This window comes from Crocuta crocuta, unplaced genomic scaffold, assembly GCF_008692635.1.
Source record: "Crocuta crocuta isolate KB4526 unplaced genomic scaffold, BGI_CrCroc_1.0 scaffold139, whole genome shotgun sequence".
In the NCBI taxonomy this organism is placed as follows: domain Eukaryota; kingdom Metazoa; phylum Chordata; class Mammalia; order Carnivora; family Hyaenidae; genus Crocuta; species Crocuta crocuta.
The window spans coordinates 2,726,661-2,743,087 of record NW_027533258.1 but is presented as its reverse complement, the minus strand read 5'-3'; the positions used below and the strand labels follow the sequence as shown (position 1 = coordinate 2,743,087).

General features: G+C 45.4%; 1 protein-coding gene across 4 annotated transcripts in view; it reads right to left on the bottom strand.

Annotated features, from left to right (window-relative positions):
• SPECC1 (sperm antigen with calponin homology and coiled-coil domains 1) overlaps nucleotides 1-16,427 on the bottom strand; it is a 193,578-nt gene that overhangs the window by 62,644 nt on the left and 114,507 nt on the right. Inside the window, exons 7-9 of one of the 4 annotated variants that reach the window (XM_077746558.1) lie at nucleotides 5,204-5,349; nucleotides 3,730-3,830; nucleotides 666-747 (exon numbers count right to left, since the gene is read on the bottom strand). In XM_077746558.1, the coding sequence (XP_077602684.1) occupies nucleotides 666-747; nucleotides 3,730-3,830; nucleotides 5,204-5,349 (329 nt within the window). The other 3 variants (XM_077746561.1, XM_077746560.1, XM_077746559.1) reach the window with 3 other exon arrangements.

Here is a 16,427-nt window from a genome sequence, read left to right as displayed (position 1 = left end):
ATGGGCCACGAGTATGGGAAGTGCAGCAGCGGTAAAAACGGGACACTGAGGACTGTGCATTTCAACCACCACTTCATCAGCGGGATCTGAAGGGCGCCTGGGTGGCTCAGTCAGTCAAGCGTCCAACTCGATTTGGGCTCAGGTCATAATCTCTGGGTTCGTGGGATTGAGCCCCACGTCGGGCTCTGTGCTGACAGTGTGGAGCCTGTTGGGGATTCTCTCTCTCTCTCCTTCTCTGTCCGCCCCTCCTCCTCTCACACTTTCTCTCTCAAAATAAATAAAAGAAAAAATAAAATACCTGGAATACTAACAGGAAGAGGACTATGCTCAGAGGCAATATTTCAGGGCTTGTGGAAGCAACAGACTCCAGAATCAGATAAAATTTTTTTCTTAAAAGAGTTTCTTCTAAAGATTATAAATTATTCCCTTGAGATTCAGCAAAAAACAACCCCGCCCCCAATTTGGACATTCCTCCTGAACACACACGCACCCCGGGAAGCATAGCTGCAGGAAATGGGACCCAACATCCAGCACACAAACACTTTGGGTTTTCAATGGTCTGAGACAAATGCCGTGGATTATTTTTCTCAGCTCGGTTTCGGCAAAGAAGGAAAGTTAACCGCACAAAAACAGAAGTCAAGAGTATCTGCTGTTTCAGGTGTTACCTGAGAGTGGAAGTTCTGGAAGATCCAAACGCGGAGCCACACCTTTGCTGGCTGGTCGAACGCTGCTGTACGTTGAATGTCTCTGAAAAATGAAAGGGCGCAGCATCATAGGTGAGCTTGTGACCCCAGGAACAGCATAAACAAGGCACGTGTGTCCACACAGCGGTTCTTAAGCTCCTCAGAATCACGCGAGGGAGCTTTTAAAACAACTTATTTAGGGGCACCTGGGTGGCTCAGTGGGTTAAGCATCCGATTTCGGCTCAGGTCACGATCCCACAGTCCGTGGGTTTGAGTCCTGCGTCAGGCCTGGAGCCTGCTTTGCATTCTGTGTCTCCCTCTCTTTCTCTCTCTGCCCCTTCCCTGCTTGTGCTCACCCTCTCTCCCTCAAAAATGAATATACATTAAAAAAAAAAAACCCTACTTATTTGTTTGAATAGGTAATACACGCGACTGGCCTAATCGTCGAAAGAAACAGAAAGAACACATAAGAGTCTCCCTCTCACTCCTGTCACCTGGTTCTTCTCTTCCGGGGTAATAATCACGATTAATCAGCTTTGTGAGTACCCTCCTGGAAAATTCTATGTATATTCAAGGAGGTGTGTAAAAATACTGTTTCTGAATGGCCAACAGGTATACAAAAAGATGCTCAACTTCACTCATCACCAGGGAAATGCAAAAGACCACAGTGAGATATCACTGCATACCTGTTGGAGGGTCATTATTTTAAAAAGACAGAGAGAGAAAGAAAATAACATGTGTTGGCCAAAATGCAGAAAAATTAAAACCTTTATGCACTGCTGGTGGCCATGTAAAATGGTGTCTCCACTATGGAAAATGGTACAGAGTTCTTCAAAAAATTAAAAATTGAGCTCCTATACAATCCAGCGGTCCCACTTCTGGGTCTATGTTGAAAAAGAAATGAAACAGAATGTAGAAGAGATTTTTGCATGCCCATGTTCACTGCAGCTTTACTCACAATAGTCAAGAGGCAGAAACAACCTAAATGTCCACGGACAGATGAATGGATAAACCAAATGTGGTATTTACATACACCGAAATATTATTCACCCTTAGAAACAGAAGGAGGGGGCACCTGGGGGGCTCAGTCAGCTAAGCATCCGACTTCGGCTCAGGTCATGATCTCATGGTTTGTGAATTCCAGCCCTGCGTCGGGCTCTGTGCTGACAGCTCAGAGCCTGGAGCCTGATTCAGATTCTGTGCCTCCTTCTCTCTCTGCCCCTCCCCTGCTCACACTCTGTCTCCCTCTCTATCTCTAAAATAAGTTAACATTAAAAAAATTAAAACAGAAAAAGAAGAATGCAGTATTTTTTCCTGAATACTGACATGTAAAGATATCTCTGGTCACTTCCTTCATTCAGTCAACAAATATTTACTGAGCTCCTACTGTGATATAACTACGTGCCGGCCACTGTTCGAGGCAAGAGATCTGACAGCAAGCAAAAGAGATAAAGATCCCTGCCCTCACGGATTCCATTCCAACAGCAAAGTGAAAAGAGCCAGTGTCTGAATAACACGTGTAATCCAATTTATAAAACTTTCTCTCCCTCCCCCTTCCCCAACTATACACACTTTTATGCTAAAGAAAAACGTCTAGAAAGATACACAACAAGCCATCAGCAGTGGATCTTTCTGGGGCTAGGGAGCAAGGGAGACTTTTAACTCGCTCCCTCCTAAGTCGGTTAGGTCAGCATAACCCTGATCCTAGGATAACGGAGGTCAGAATAATGGCTAGTTTAAGGGATAACTGAGTGGGTGGTGGCATGAGGGGGCCTTGTGGGGTGGTGAGAATGCCTTATCTTGGTGTTGGTTACTGGGGTGTGTGCATATGGATACATTCAAGCTATATATGTTTTTCCAATGTTTGTTTATTTTTGAGAGAGAGAGGCAGATCATGAGCAGAGGCGGGGGACAGAGAGAGAGGGAGATACAGAATCTGAACCATGCTCCAGGCTCTGAGCTGTCAGCACAGAGCCCAACGCGGGGCTCGAACTCCCAAATGGTGAGATCATGACCTGAGCCAAATTTGGGCACTTAACCGACTGAGGCAAGCAGATGTCCTAAAAGGGTACTTGTTAATGACAACACTACCCTTGGCTCAGTGGGAGGAGTGTGTTGAATGTTACTAATAACACTGAAAGCCCGGGCCTTAGAAAATGTCAAGAAGCTCTGATCTAGAACCTTCACAAGATGGCAGCGATGACAGATTATAACCAGTGAACTCAAAGAACTTACAAATTGGAAACATTTTCTCTCTTTGGGGTGCTTTTGAAAAAAAACAACCCCACAATTCTTTGAGAAAAATAACTAGTTCAATATCCACTTCTGGTAAAATTTATAATCTTCAGTTAACTGAAAACTTTAAATGTACCTTATGGACAAAATTCTATGAGGTTTACAGTGCTTCTCTCGGACCTTCATCAGGCCTCAGAATTGCAATGGTTAAAAATGATTTTAAAATATTTATTTATTTATTTATTTATTTATTTATTTATTTATTAAGAGAGAAAGTGCACACACGTGAGCAGGGGAGGGGCAGAAAGAGAGGCAGAAAGCAAATCTCAAGCAGGCTCTCTACTGTCAGAAATCAAGAATTGGATGCTTAACCAACTGAGCCACTCAAGGACCCAGAATCATAATTTTTAAAAAATGTTTAAATGTTTGTTTATTTCTGAGAGAGAGAGAGTGTGTGCGAGCGAGGGAGAGGCAAAGAGAGGGAGACACAGAATGTGAAACAGGCTCCAGGCTCTGAGCTGTCAGCACAGAGCCCGATGCAGGTCTCGAACTTACGAATCACTAGCTCATGACCCGAGCTGAAGTCTGACGCTTAACTGACTGAGCCACCCAGGCGCCTCCCCCCGCCCAGAATTTGTAATTTTTAACAAAAGTTTCATTATTATTATTTTATGCCTATTAAAGATGATGGTCAATGTGCCTCAAAAATAAACTAATTGGGTTTTCACTTCCCCTTTGGTGCCTGGGCGCAAGACACCATGATGACACCACGTAGCACGGACTAGCGCACGCGCGGCCCAGCCTCTCATACCTGCATCGGAGAAACGGCAGCAGCTGGAGTGGTCCTCACTGGAATCCCACTCAGGGGGCTTCTGGGGGTTTTGTGGACAGAGATATTCTGTCCGGCTCCACCTGCCAGGCAAAGAGATGGGGACAGTTATATGCTGTTCAGGTCAAGACAGCAAGTAATAGCTCCTCATTTGTTACTGTTTGGGTGGCGACAAAGGCAGCATCCCAGGATGCCTGTAAAGTGTGACTGTTACTCTGTTCCCTCCCCTGGACTAGTGCTGAACGGGGGTGGGGGGGGAGGAGTCAACTCCTGAGGGCTGCTCTCACAGGTGGGACACACAGTGACGTGACGAGGCATCTAAGGCAAGAAGGAACAGGAAACATTCTTGCCCAAACCATTAATCATTCATTCATTTCCCATCTTCATAGACTGAATGTGGTCACCAGGCTTTCGTATCTTTTAGTATTTGCGGTCTAATCTTCATCTAACTTAGCTGCAACCTATTTTAGCAAAGACAACCAGGTACAGCCTAGGATGAGCTACCACCCCAGCCTCCCTGTACCACAGGCACATACTCTATTGTGGTCAGGAGAAGACATCCATTGTCATTTTGGACAGACACACGTTTGGCTTCTTCCATCTACTATATTCACGTGCGCAGAGAAGAGACATGCGTTTTTCTCACGTACGGAGTTAACACGGTGAACCGTGAGCCAGAGACACATTTACAGAAAAAGCTGGGAATGGATCCAGATCGGGCATGACAGGTCCACACAGGTGGTCGCACACAAGACCAGGGAGAGAGAAGTCTAACAGGATGTTGCAAAATGAGCAAGGCTGGGGGCGGGTGTGTGTGTGTGTCCAACGAGAGCCAAATGCATAGATTCAACACCTCATTTCCTGGGAAATGAAGCCTCTGGTTGACCCTCCTAACTCTCATGAGACGGTAAGAAGGCAAGAAGTGGTAACCTCAGTTTAAAGTACACAGAGGCAGAAAAGGAACATGGCAAGTCTGGAATTAAAGCTAAGGAGGAGGCGGAGAGGAAGAGGGGACTATCATGTGTGCCGCAGACTCGTCAGGGTTGCCCTACGGGGGCTTCAGCAAGGCTGCCGAAGCCTCTCTTTTTACTTTATTTTTTTATTTTTATTTATTTCTGAGAGAGGGAGAGAGACAGCGTGAGCAGAGGGAGGGTCAGAGAGAGAGGGAGATACAGAATCCAAAGCAGGCTCCAGGCTCTGACCTGGCTGTCAGCACAGAGCCCAACGTGGGGCTCGAAGCCACAAACTGTGAAATCATAACCTGAGCCGAAGTCGGACGCTTAACCGACTGAGCTACGCAGGTGCCCCAGAAGTCTCTCGTATACGGTGGCTACATGCGGAATGATGCCGCACGTGGTTGTGTTAATTCGGGGCCAGTGTGGAGTAGAGGCAGGCGTGATATGTGGGGCCGCAGTCTGAATTTGAGTTTGGCTCCTGAGACCAAATGATCAAATACCTGGACGTCCCAAGTCAAAAGACTTGATGAGGGACTTAACGGTGGTTGCAGATTCCGAAGGCGTCGGGGACGTTCTGTTCACATAGACACTGTGCCACCGGCCGGGAGCATCGACCTCGGAGGGCTCTGACTCTTCATTCACAGGTCTGCATGGTAAAGAGTGCAGCAAATTGAAAAGGTGGAGGATGTTCCCCCAGGAGGGAAGAGACACAGATGGTAATAGAATCAGTGTGGAGAAAAACAAATAAATATGGGAGGAGAAGCCCAAATTTAAAATCCCGTTTTCTGTATCAGCCTTGCCTCTGTGGGAAGTAACATAGGTACTGTCCTCAAGTTTTATCAGAGATCTTTTCTTGGGAATGGCCAGAAATAGTATTTAAAAAAATTTGTTTTTACTGTTTATTTATCTTGGAGAGAGACAGAGAGATAGAGTGCGAGCAGGGGAGCGTCAGAGAGAGAGGGAGACACAGAATCCGAAGCAGGCTCCAGGCTCTGGGCTGTCAGCACAAAGCCCGACACGGGGCTTGAACTTGTGAACCATGAGATCATGACCTGAGCCAAGGTTGGACGCCTAACTGACTGAGCCCCCCAGGTGTCCCGTGTAGGGGTCTTTTAAAGGCAGATCATCTGATTCAATCCTCCTGCGCATGGTGTCCTCATAGGACATGTGTTAGCGTGTCATTTAATCTCCCTGTGAACGAGCCGAGGTAAGACCTCCCAATCTTCTGATTTCTAAGTCACCGCTCTTTTTATTATAGCAAATTGCCACCAGCTGTTTTTGGAAGATGACTAATTTATGAGAATGGCTCGAACAGAATATTTCTGGCAGTGTATTTNTCAATCGAGCCGCTCATAAGCTTCCGTGGTTGAATTTCCTTGTCCTTAATTCTCAAAGCTTTCTTCTGTTGCTCTCTGATGGACGTGAACAGAATACATTTTAGTGAAGCAGATCTTAAAACTCTGAAATCACGCTCTCCTACACTTTCATCTCCCCCTTCTTTTGAGCGAAAAAAAAAAATCAATAAACTGATGACTTCCTTGAAAGAAAACACCAGGAACTTCAGAAACTGGTGGGGGCTGGGTTAAAAAAAAGTTTTTAATGTTTATTTATTTTTGATATAAAGAGAGAGAGAGCCAGGAAGTGGCAGAGAGAGAGGGGGTCAGAGGATCCTAAGTGGACTCCCCGCTGTCAGCACAGAACCCGATGTGGGGTTCAAACTCACGAACTGTGAGATCATGACCTGAGCCGAAGTCAGATGCTTAACCAACTGAGCCACCCAGGCGCCCAACCCTCAAATTTTTTAATTGAATGAGTTTGATTTTTGTATTTTCCCCATTGTGTTATATAGTAGAAAATCAGGCAGTGAATATGCAGAAAGAGAATGAAATCAGGTTAGGTACAAGCAGGAAAAAAAAATCTCCAATTTCTATCCCGGCCATTCCAAGGAAGGTCAGAAATAGAGTGGATCACTTTTTCACCAACTTGTTTAAAGGACAGGCTCCCAAAAGGGCTTTGCAGAAACTCAGGGCACCCTTCAAAGGATGATTTTTTTTTTTTTTGAGAGAGAGGGGGCAGGGCACACAGGTAGGGGAAGGGCAGAGAGAAAGGGAAAGAGAGAAAATCCTAAGCAGGCTCCACATTGTCAACACGGAGCCCAATGCAGGGCTCGAACTCATGGACTGTGAGATCATGACCTGAGCTGAAATCAAGAGTCGGATATTCAACCCACTGAGCCACCCAGGCGCCCCAAAGGAAGATCTTTTTTCAAAATTCGTTTTCATTTTGTTCCTTGATATTTTCATGAAAACAATGCTACATTCTGCCAAGGTATTTCCTTCAATTACCTACGTTTCTCTGCGATTCATTAGATCAAATGATTAATGGGAGGGCTCATTTAGAAAACAGCAAGGCTACAAGACCCAATTCCCATCGTCCGGCCTTGAGATACCCCAAGACTATATTTCAAATGATCAGTCGGCTTGCCTAGAACAGTAAGAGTCAGTAGCAGAAAACTCTGCAAGCAGATCAGAGAAGCTGCTGAACCCTCCCCCCGCCCATGTTCTATAACGGGGACGTGTGTCTGTGTGTGTGTGCACACGTGTGCATGTTGGGGGTAGGAGGACTCACAAAGCAAAGCCTGAACTGCAGAACCATAGGAAACAGTTATTAAGAATGCTATTGGTTTTTATTAGTGCAGTACTTTAATCATAAATACATCTGAAATTCCTTTACACCAGCCTGTCTTAGGATTGTCTGGGATCGACCGGTAACCGCCCTGGCGATAAATGAAATATTACATTTTCTCTGTTCTGAGGAAGAATAAGACTCTGTATTCTATAAAGGATATTAAGAAGTATGAAGCACGTAGCCAGGCGCATTGTAGCAAATTCTGTTAAATAAAGGAAAAAGCTTCAAGGTATCACTACTGGTTAAACATTTGTTCTATGCTATTACCTCCTAAAGGCACATGTCAGGTTCAAAGGTCAATCTGAATAAAAGGCCCACACTTCCATACCAACAAATGAGCTCTGAGAATCTCCTAAATCACCCTGAAGTACAGCTTTCTCGGTTTTGAAGTTGCAACTGCAAGCAAACACACCTTCCTTCAATACGCCCACTATTTGATTTCCCCACAGCATTGAGCAGCCTGTCTGTATTCAGGCGCCTCTTGGGTGAAACAGCGCCATGTACTTAGGGGCAGGCTGAAAACAACACAAGTGAGGCGTGTCTCCATCTGATCCCAGAATGCCAGACTATGATAACAATGAATGATTTTTGCCAAAAAAAAAAAAAAAAAGTATGCATAGCTCCACAGTAAGTACCATTTGTCTTAAAAACACTATGTAATTTACAAAAATGCTATCAGTATTGATTTCATTGTTCTTATTTTTATGCAGTAATCTGCTCTCAGGAAGGGGCAGCCCATACCTAAGAATGACTGCTGCCGCCGGCAAGGGCCGTGTACTCACCGTTGGTGTAACGTCTATGCCTTTTGTTATAATTTAAACATACGTGCACATGTGTCTGGAATCATCTTTTATTTCTGAAATGTTACGCAATCTCTCTAATTCACTGCTCTCTTTGTTTGGTTAAAGCACAGTCTTCCATTGGGGCTGATTTCCCACAGCGGTTATGTCATCACACAGGACACTCTGCGGCCTTGTCGGTGCTGATCCAAGAATATGTGAGCTCTTGTGTGTGCTTAGTTAAAAATTTTTTTAATGTTTTAATTTTATTTTTGGGAGAGAGAGAGAGAGATAGAGCACGAGCGGGGGAGGAGCAGAGAGAGAGAGGGAGACACAGAATCTGAAGCAGGCTCCAGGCTGAGCTGTCAGCACAGAGCCCAACGCGGGGCTCGAACCCACGAACTGTGAGATCATGACCTGAGCTGAAGTCAGACAATTAACCGACGGAGCCACGGGGCGGGGGAGGCTGATGCTTAGTTTTAAAGGATTCAAAAGTTATCGACCCTTGTGCATGGTTCCATCACACCACTGCTGCCTTCATAACTGGCAGGTCAGTATCTGTAAAGACCAGTCCTGTTCCTGAAAGACTGAGTAGAGCCCAGCTCCAGGCACCTGCTGGTGCCATACAGACCTATAACCTCTGACTCCCCTCTGCTCACCTCGCTCCTGGACTACAACCCTAGCTCCCTGAGGCTCTGTTCCTTTTAGGTCTTCTGTCTGTGCCTTTGCTCATTCTAGGCCCTTGCGTGGAATGCCATCGTCTCCGCGTATTTATTGTTGTGCGTGAAACGAATCTAAGCGTGGTCTGCAGCTCTAGAGCAAAACAGAAACTTGAGAGTATTCTTCGGGCTCTCAGGTATGCGTGTTTTTCCGAATTTCATTTTGGACTTTCAGTAGAAGCATATATATGACAGTAAAAACAAGCAAGGTAAGACAGCAATTTGAACACAAGCATCTTGATCTCCAAATCCCAGCAGTAAGAATCGGGTGCAAAAATCCTGCATCAGCACTGGAAGCTACAGAAAGACATCATTTCTACCTGCCCGGAGCTTTGAAGACTTCCTGCTGCATAGAGAGTGAGGGGGCGGGAGAGTGGCATGGAAAGTAAATACAAAAGCTTTATTCCCGATTCCCTTTCAAAGAAAATGAAGATGTGGGGAAGCTCCTGTGATGGCCCGTTTGGAGGGCCGGGCCTACGAGGTGCACAGGAAGGCCTGAGCACGCAGAGCATTCTTCCTGCAAGGGCTGGGTGACATTAACATAGGACTATCCGAGGAGGCCAAAGATGGTTTATCCCAAGCAAAAGGACAAAAAGGGGCAGATTAGGAGGAGCCACAGTATGTCCCTACAATGGATGATGACCTGGCAAAAGCAGACCCAGGATGCTGGTTCCTACAATTAGTTTCACCAGAGAAGTAATTGGACACATGAATTGCACCCACTCTGAACCTATTCCTCTGTACTCTATTTGAGCTTCTGTGTCTCCAACATGTAACACCAATTTACCTTAAAGAACTTTCCTTCTGGGGCGTCTGGGTGGCTCAGTCAGTTAAGCGTCCGACTTTGGCTCAGGTCATGATCTTACAGTTCGTGGGTTCAAGCCCTGCGTTGGGCTCTGGGCTGACAGTGGGGAGCCTAATTGGGATTCTCTCTCCCCTTTTTTCTCTGCCCCTTCCTCTCTTTCTCTCTCAAAATAAATAAATTAATTAAAAAAAAACAAACCTTCCTTTGTATCCTTAAAAAAATTTTTTTTTTATGTTCCTTTATTTTTGAGGAGAGAGACTGAGTGCAAGCAGGGGAGGGGCAGAGAGCAAGGGAGACACAGATTCTGAAGCAGGCTTCAGGCTCTCCGGTGTCAGCACAGAGCCCAATGCGGGGCTCGAACTCGAACCACGAGATCATGACCTGAGCTGACGTCAGATGCTTAACTGACTGAGCCACCCAGGCGCCCGCTTCGGATCCTTTTTTAAGATTCGAAAAGCTTTTAGCAGTAGTCAGGCAAAGTGGGTACAGATCTAAGCAGAACGTATAGACACCAATCTTGGGCAAACATCAGGCCCTGATACACTAACCCATTGAAGCAAGCAGCAGCGATGGGCGATTATCTGCCTCGCCGCAACACATGCCCTGATCTACGAATACATTCCATAACATAAAATGAAGGGAATAACTGCACTCAAGGGAGAGCACACATATGTAAGTTCATGACAGGAAACAGACTTATATGCTTGATAGCAACTGCCTTGAGAGTACAACAAAATTCAAGAAAAGAGGATAACGTATGAGAGATGACAGTTTACGATGAAAGGCCAAGTCTAAAACATGATATCAGCAACCTAATAATCCCATTAAAATTTTCTTAAAGCAGTTTTCTTTAAAAGTTCAAGACAAAAAGAAACGAGGGCATATCAGGAGCGGCCCTCTGAATACAGACAAAATAGAAATAACGTAAAGGTGGAATTCTGATTTAGTGATGAGAGGGTGGTTTCGATCATAAATGGTGCTGGCATGACTGGCTGTCCATCTGGAAGAAAAAGACTCCTACCTCCCACTGGACTAAACAAAGAAAGGTAGATCAAATATCTGAGACAGAGAGAGAAAGAGAGAGGTAGGGAGAGAGGGAAAGAAATAGATGAAGGAAATGTGATAGCCTATTTGTGTAAGATTAAGGTAGGGAAAATCTTTTTTTTTTTTTTAATGTTTATTTTTGAGAGAGAGAGAGAGAGACAGAGCATGAGTGGGAGTCAGGAGGCAGAGATAAACGGAGACAAAGAATCCGAAGCAGGCTCCAGGCTCTGAGCTGTCAGCAAGGAGCTTGATGCGGGGCTCAAACTCCCAATCGGTGAGATCATGACCTGAGCCGAAGTCGGACACTTAACTGAATGAGCCACCCAGGCGCCCCTAGGGTAGAGGAAATCTTTTTTTTTTTTAATGTTTTATTTATTTCTAGGAGAGAGAGAGACAGCGTGAGCAGGAGAGGGTCAGAGAGNCACGAACCAGTAAAAGAAAATACTAACAGATTATACCGTGTAACATTATAAAAATTTCCCTGATAAAGATGCCAAAGCCAAAAGACCCATAATATACCAGAATAAATACGCATCCCTAATAAAATGCTGATTTATAAATGGGTAAGACAAAAACAATCAGCTCAGTGAAAAAATTAAGCAGAAGTGGTAAACAAGCAATTCTCAAAAAGATAAAATGCAAATGGTTAACAAATAAAAAATGCTCGGGGAAAATGCAAAGTTAAAGTACTAATGAGAGAGCATTTTTTGTTTATCTACTGGCAAAAATTAAGATTGGTATTATCTGCAGCCACTAAGGCTCTCATCAAGGATAAAAGGTCACAAGTCTTAGGAAAGTAATCTGGCAAATCTATTAAAATAAAAAACGTGCAAATCCTACAGTAGAGCAATGATACTTTTCCAAATCCATCCTATGAAAATAAAAACAGATCTATCAGGCTACATGGATAAGGGCTGCTATTATGCTATTATTGGGAAAGCAAAAAAACCCAAGAAATAGAACCTTGACGTTCACTGATATGACAACATTCGAATGTTCTAGGGCACATTCATCCTCTGGGACACCAGGCGGCTCTGAAAATGAGTTAAATTCGTATATATTGACCTGGAAGGATGCCCATGGTACAGTGTTAAGTGAAATGTGAAAATGTGGAGTATTGTATAGAATATAATGCCATTTTTATTAAAAAAAAATGAACCTTATATATTTTAATGAGTAGAGGGGGAGGTAAAGAAAAGTAGATACACTGTGAACATTGATTAACTTACAGGGTGGTACTAGAGAGGGGGAAAATACATATATAATTTTTTTTTTGACGAAGAGAAGGCACAAGTGAGTGAGGGGCAGAAATAGAGAGAGAATTCCAGGAGGGGCAGAAGGAGAGGAGGAGAAAGAGAGAAAGAGAGATAGGAGGAGTGAAAGAAGCAGGACTCATGTTTACCTGAAGTGGGGCTCGACCTCATGAACCGTGAGAGCATGACCTGAGCCAAAGTCAGATGCTTAATGACTGAGCCACCCAGGCGTCCCAGGGAAAAGATTATTATTTTTCATTATACATCTCTGTTTTGTTACCTGGATACCTAAATATTCATAATTAAGAAGAAATCCAATATATCCAACCACCAAGTGATCTATTTATTTTTACATTTCAACAAGACAAATCTAGACTTCAAATTCCACCTACTAGATTTTTTTTTTGAAACACTGTTTTGCTTCGACGGTTTATGTAAAATCAGTACTTTTGCCCCTTGCCCTCTTGTTCTGATAATGAAATCGTTTTTAAAAATTGCATTCATATTTAAAATCAGCCTCCTATCAACAAATCTATACCGAAAGCCCAGCCTGCTTCTAGCTCAGATTCTAGTTACTAGACGTGGCTTTATAGACCTGAAACTCTGTGTGGTTAGAAAAGGGAGCACAGGATGACACGAAGGCCCTGTAAAAACGTGGCCAGTGATTACAAATCAGGCAACAGCGTCTGCTGAATAATAACGAATTTATTTAGTGCTTCATAAACGCTTGCATATAAAAATATTCAATGGTACCCAGAATAAAGACATATCGAAATACGGGGTGTAAATATAGCTGTGCATCTGAAGTTGAGGTTAAGTTCTTACTGTTCCTGTTGAAAAACACCTGGCAAGTGAATTTCAGAGCATTCCAAGAAAATCTCGGTTTGAGGTAAAGGTCTCCCAGTACATAAATTAGACAAGGCCAGCGAGAGTCTAAACTATTTGTATGGAAAAGGCATTGGACTCTCTTCTTCTATCACTAAGCTACATATTTCCAGGGATTCTGGGCTCTCCAGTTGGGACACGCCCAACAGTTCTCCTGAGTTAGAGAACATTCTTGTTCCTCTCGTCCTTGTACCAGACGGGGACTCTGGTCTGGTCCTGTGGACACACAGCTGAGATCCAGAACCGTCCATGGGGGCCACAGGAGGCCGTGCCTGACGGCGCCGCCGAATTAGCGCGGGTCTTCACAAACTTGGTACTTCCAGAATTTAACATCTCACTCTGGATTCTGGATCACATTCAGTCATATGCTTCTGGATTCAAAGTCTTTCAGTTTCTGAGTTTTTATTCCTGAGGCATCTGTTGTAGTTGTTGATTGGTTTTCAGTCAGATTCCAACGAGCACTGTCACCATGGAAAAGCACTGCTTCAATGACATCGTTTATTATCAGCCAAACGTCTATTTGTGTTGAGTCCCACAGAGATTTGGGAAATCAACCCCAAACTCCACGGTGGCTTGTGTCAGATGAGGCAATGGAGTTGGACCCCTGCCTGAAAGCGCTCGATCAAGACTCGATATAAAGGAAGCGGATCTTGCTGGCTTCCCCAGAATGAGACCTGACACCGATGGCTTCCTATTTTTGCCTTCAGTAGTGTTAGTTCCAAGATTATCAGATACCATTCTGAAGAGGAAGCACAGAAATAAACTCCAGAAGGTTGAACACAAGCACGGGCTGCGTTCTCCATTTGCTCTGCCTCTGCTCCCTCGGAACACCCTGGCTGCATGTAAAAAAAATTTAGTTTCACAACATGCTTGTGCTTTGTTTTTTTGTTTTTTCTTTCAGAACAACTTCATCTTAGGCTCCAAATAACAGACTTCTGGATTTTCTGAGGAAAAAATAAAGAAAGAAAAAAAAAAAAGGAGGGAAGGATCACTCATCTTTGATCGTGCACAATGAGTGGATTCCAAAATGCGGAAAAACGGTAGATGTGATCGCAAGGAGTCAGTGTGAAACAGTGGGTGTTATCAAGAGACAATCGGGCTCTTTGGAAAGAGGTCATTCCTCCTCTACATTATTCCCCCTTTCACAGAAATGGCTGTAGTCTCCCATCACGGCAAGGGCTGGGCTGTCTTTCTTCCAGCAAATGCTCTGCTAGCTGACAGAGACCACGGAGCTGTGGAAATAGAAACGGAGGAGGGAAGGCTGGTAAAGGGGTTCCTTGAGGCAACATGCTCTCAGGCTACAAACAGGGGAAGGAGCAGCTGACACCGACCCACAGGGAAATGTGGGTAATCTAGAACAGGACCAACATGTTTCGATTCCTGCGCCTCTGACAGTTTTGGAAGTCAAAGGTCTTCAGGCAGAGAGCATGCTGGAGACTTCAAAACACCACCACCAGGCTCCTCTCACTAGACCTTCACCAACAGGCGGCTGTGCTGGGGAAGCAGAGACCGCCAGGAGGCGGTGGTGGTTCGTGCCTTCCTCTACTGCCCTACAGTCAAGGCCAAAAAAAAGAGAAAGGATTTCTGTTATTATTAAGGCATAAAAGTCCTAAAGATCTAGGGAAAGCTCATGTCCACACTTTTCAAAGCAACTCGGTAAAGATGGGGTTGGGGGGCGGGCGCCTGGGCGGCTCAGTCGGTTAAGCGTCCGACTTCGGCTCAGGTCATGATCTCACGGCTCGTGAGTTCGAGCCCTGCATCGGGCTCTGTGCTGACAGCTCCAAGCCTGGAGCCTGCTTCGGATTCTGCCTCCCTCTCCCTCTGCCCCTCCCCCACTCGCTTACACTCTCTCACACACAAAAATAAATAAACATTAAAAAAAAAAGGTGGGGGTTAGGGAAGCAGACATTGCTCTTTAGGATTCTAGGCTGCGTATCCAATGCCACAGATGCAAATTCCAGCCATGAAAACACAAGGAGCGGAAGGGCTGTGCTGGGGTCCCAAAGGCCAGTTTGCATATCGAAGGCCACAGGATGTGCCACAGGCCCCTGCCTGTCCCAGGTGCTTGGAACCTGCTGAGAAACCCCCACGAGAACTGGCCACCCTTCTGGCGGGGCCAGGGAGGCTGTGTCCAAGTAGCAGCAGCAACAAGAGAACCGGAGAGAATGTCTCAGTGACCCCCGCTCTCTGCTTTACAGTGATAATAATAATAGCCCCAGGACCCCTCCCCCACCCCGAGCGGCTGGGACAGGTCACAGCGGTGGGAACACAAAGGGCGGCACAGGCACGCGACGGACGTTAGGGCAGGAAACACTGTGCACACAGAGTTAGAGCCACTTCCAGAGAGTCTGGCGGTGATAATATGCCACCATGCTGCTCGCGGCAGAGGTGACAACGCAAGAGCCAGTGAGCGGTACAAGCTAGACACGTTCGGAATCTCAGGTTCACGAGACACAGCTGTTTAGTGTTTTTAATGGTCTCTTTTTAAGATGTCGTCCACAGATGCTTCCTGGGGTCATGTGATAAACATATAGTAAAAACCGAGTAAGTCATCCTAAAAACAACGGCCTTTACTGTTTCAGAGTAAGAGAAAAAAACAGATAGGTCTTTCCCTGTTACTGTAGGAGAGGCCTGTGCCACACGCTGCTTGTCAACAATGTCCCTTCATTAGAAAGGCTGTGTGTGGGGGCGCCTGGGTGCGGTAGTCGGTTAAGCGTCCGACTTTCACTTAGGTCATGATCTCGTGGTTCATGGGTTCGAGCCCCGCGTCGGGCTCTGTGCTGACTGCTGGCTCAGAGCCTGGAGCCTGTTTCAATCTGTGACTCCCTCTCTCTCTGACCCTCCCCTGCTCACGCTGTCTCTCTCTCTCTCTCTCCTAGAAATAAATAAAACATTAAAAAAAATAAAAAAAAAAAGAAAGAAAGTCTGTGTGTGGCCCATCAAGTCACTACGTGGGGCTGCGTGTGTGTTCTCTGTATCTGGAGGCCCGGCGCCAGGTCTCGACTTTTCCGGAAAAAGGGCGTGATGTTTTAATTTCAATGAAAGTTTTAATTTTAACGTCCTGCTCTTAATGACTCAAAGCTGGAAGAGGCCAGAGTTGGAAAAGTTATCCATGTATCCTTTCATCTGTTAATTGACAAATGCCCAGCAGAACAAATAACTTCCGCGCCCCTAAGAACTACCCTGGCTTGTACAGCGGCGCCTGGGTGGCTCAGTTTGGCTAAGCATCCGGCTCTTGACTTCGGCTCAGGTCATGATCTCACGGTTCGTGGGGTCGAGGCCTACATTGGGCTCTGTGATGCCTACTTGGGGTTCCCTCTCTCCCTCTCTCTCTGCCCCTCCCCACTCATGCTGTCTCTGTCTCTCTCACAAGAGATAGATAAACTAAAAAAGAAAAAAAAGAAAAAAAAAAAGAAAGACCTACATTGGCTTATAGTTTCTGGAAGAGACTGGGGAGGCCCAGAGCCCAGCTGAAATGTAGAGACGTCACTGTGTCTGGGAGATCCCAAGGACTGCCTTGGGCAGATGGCACTGTTGGTACACGGGCTGCC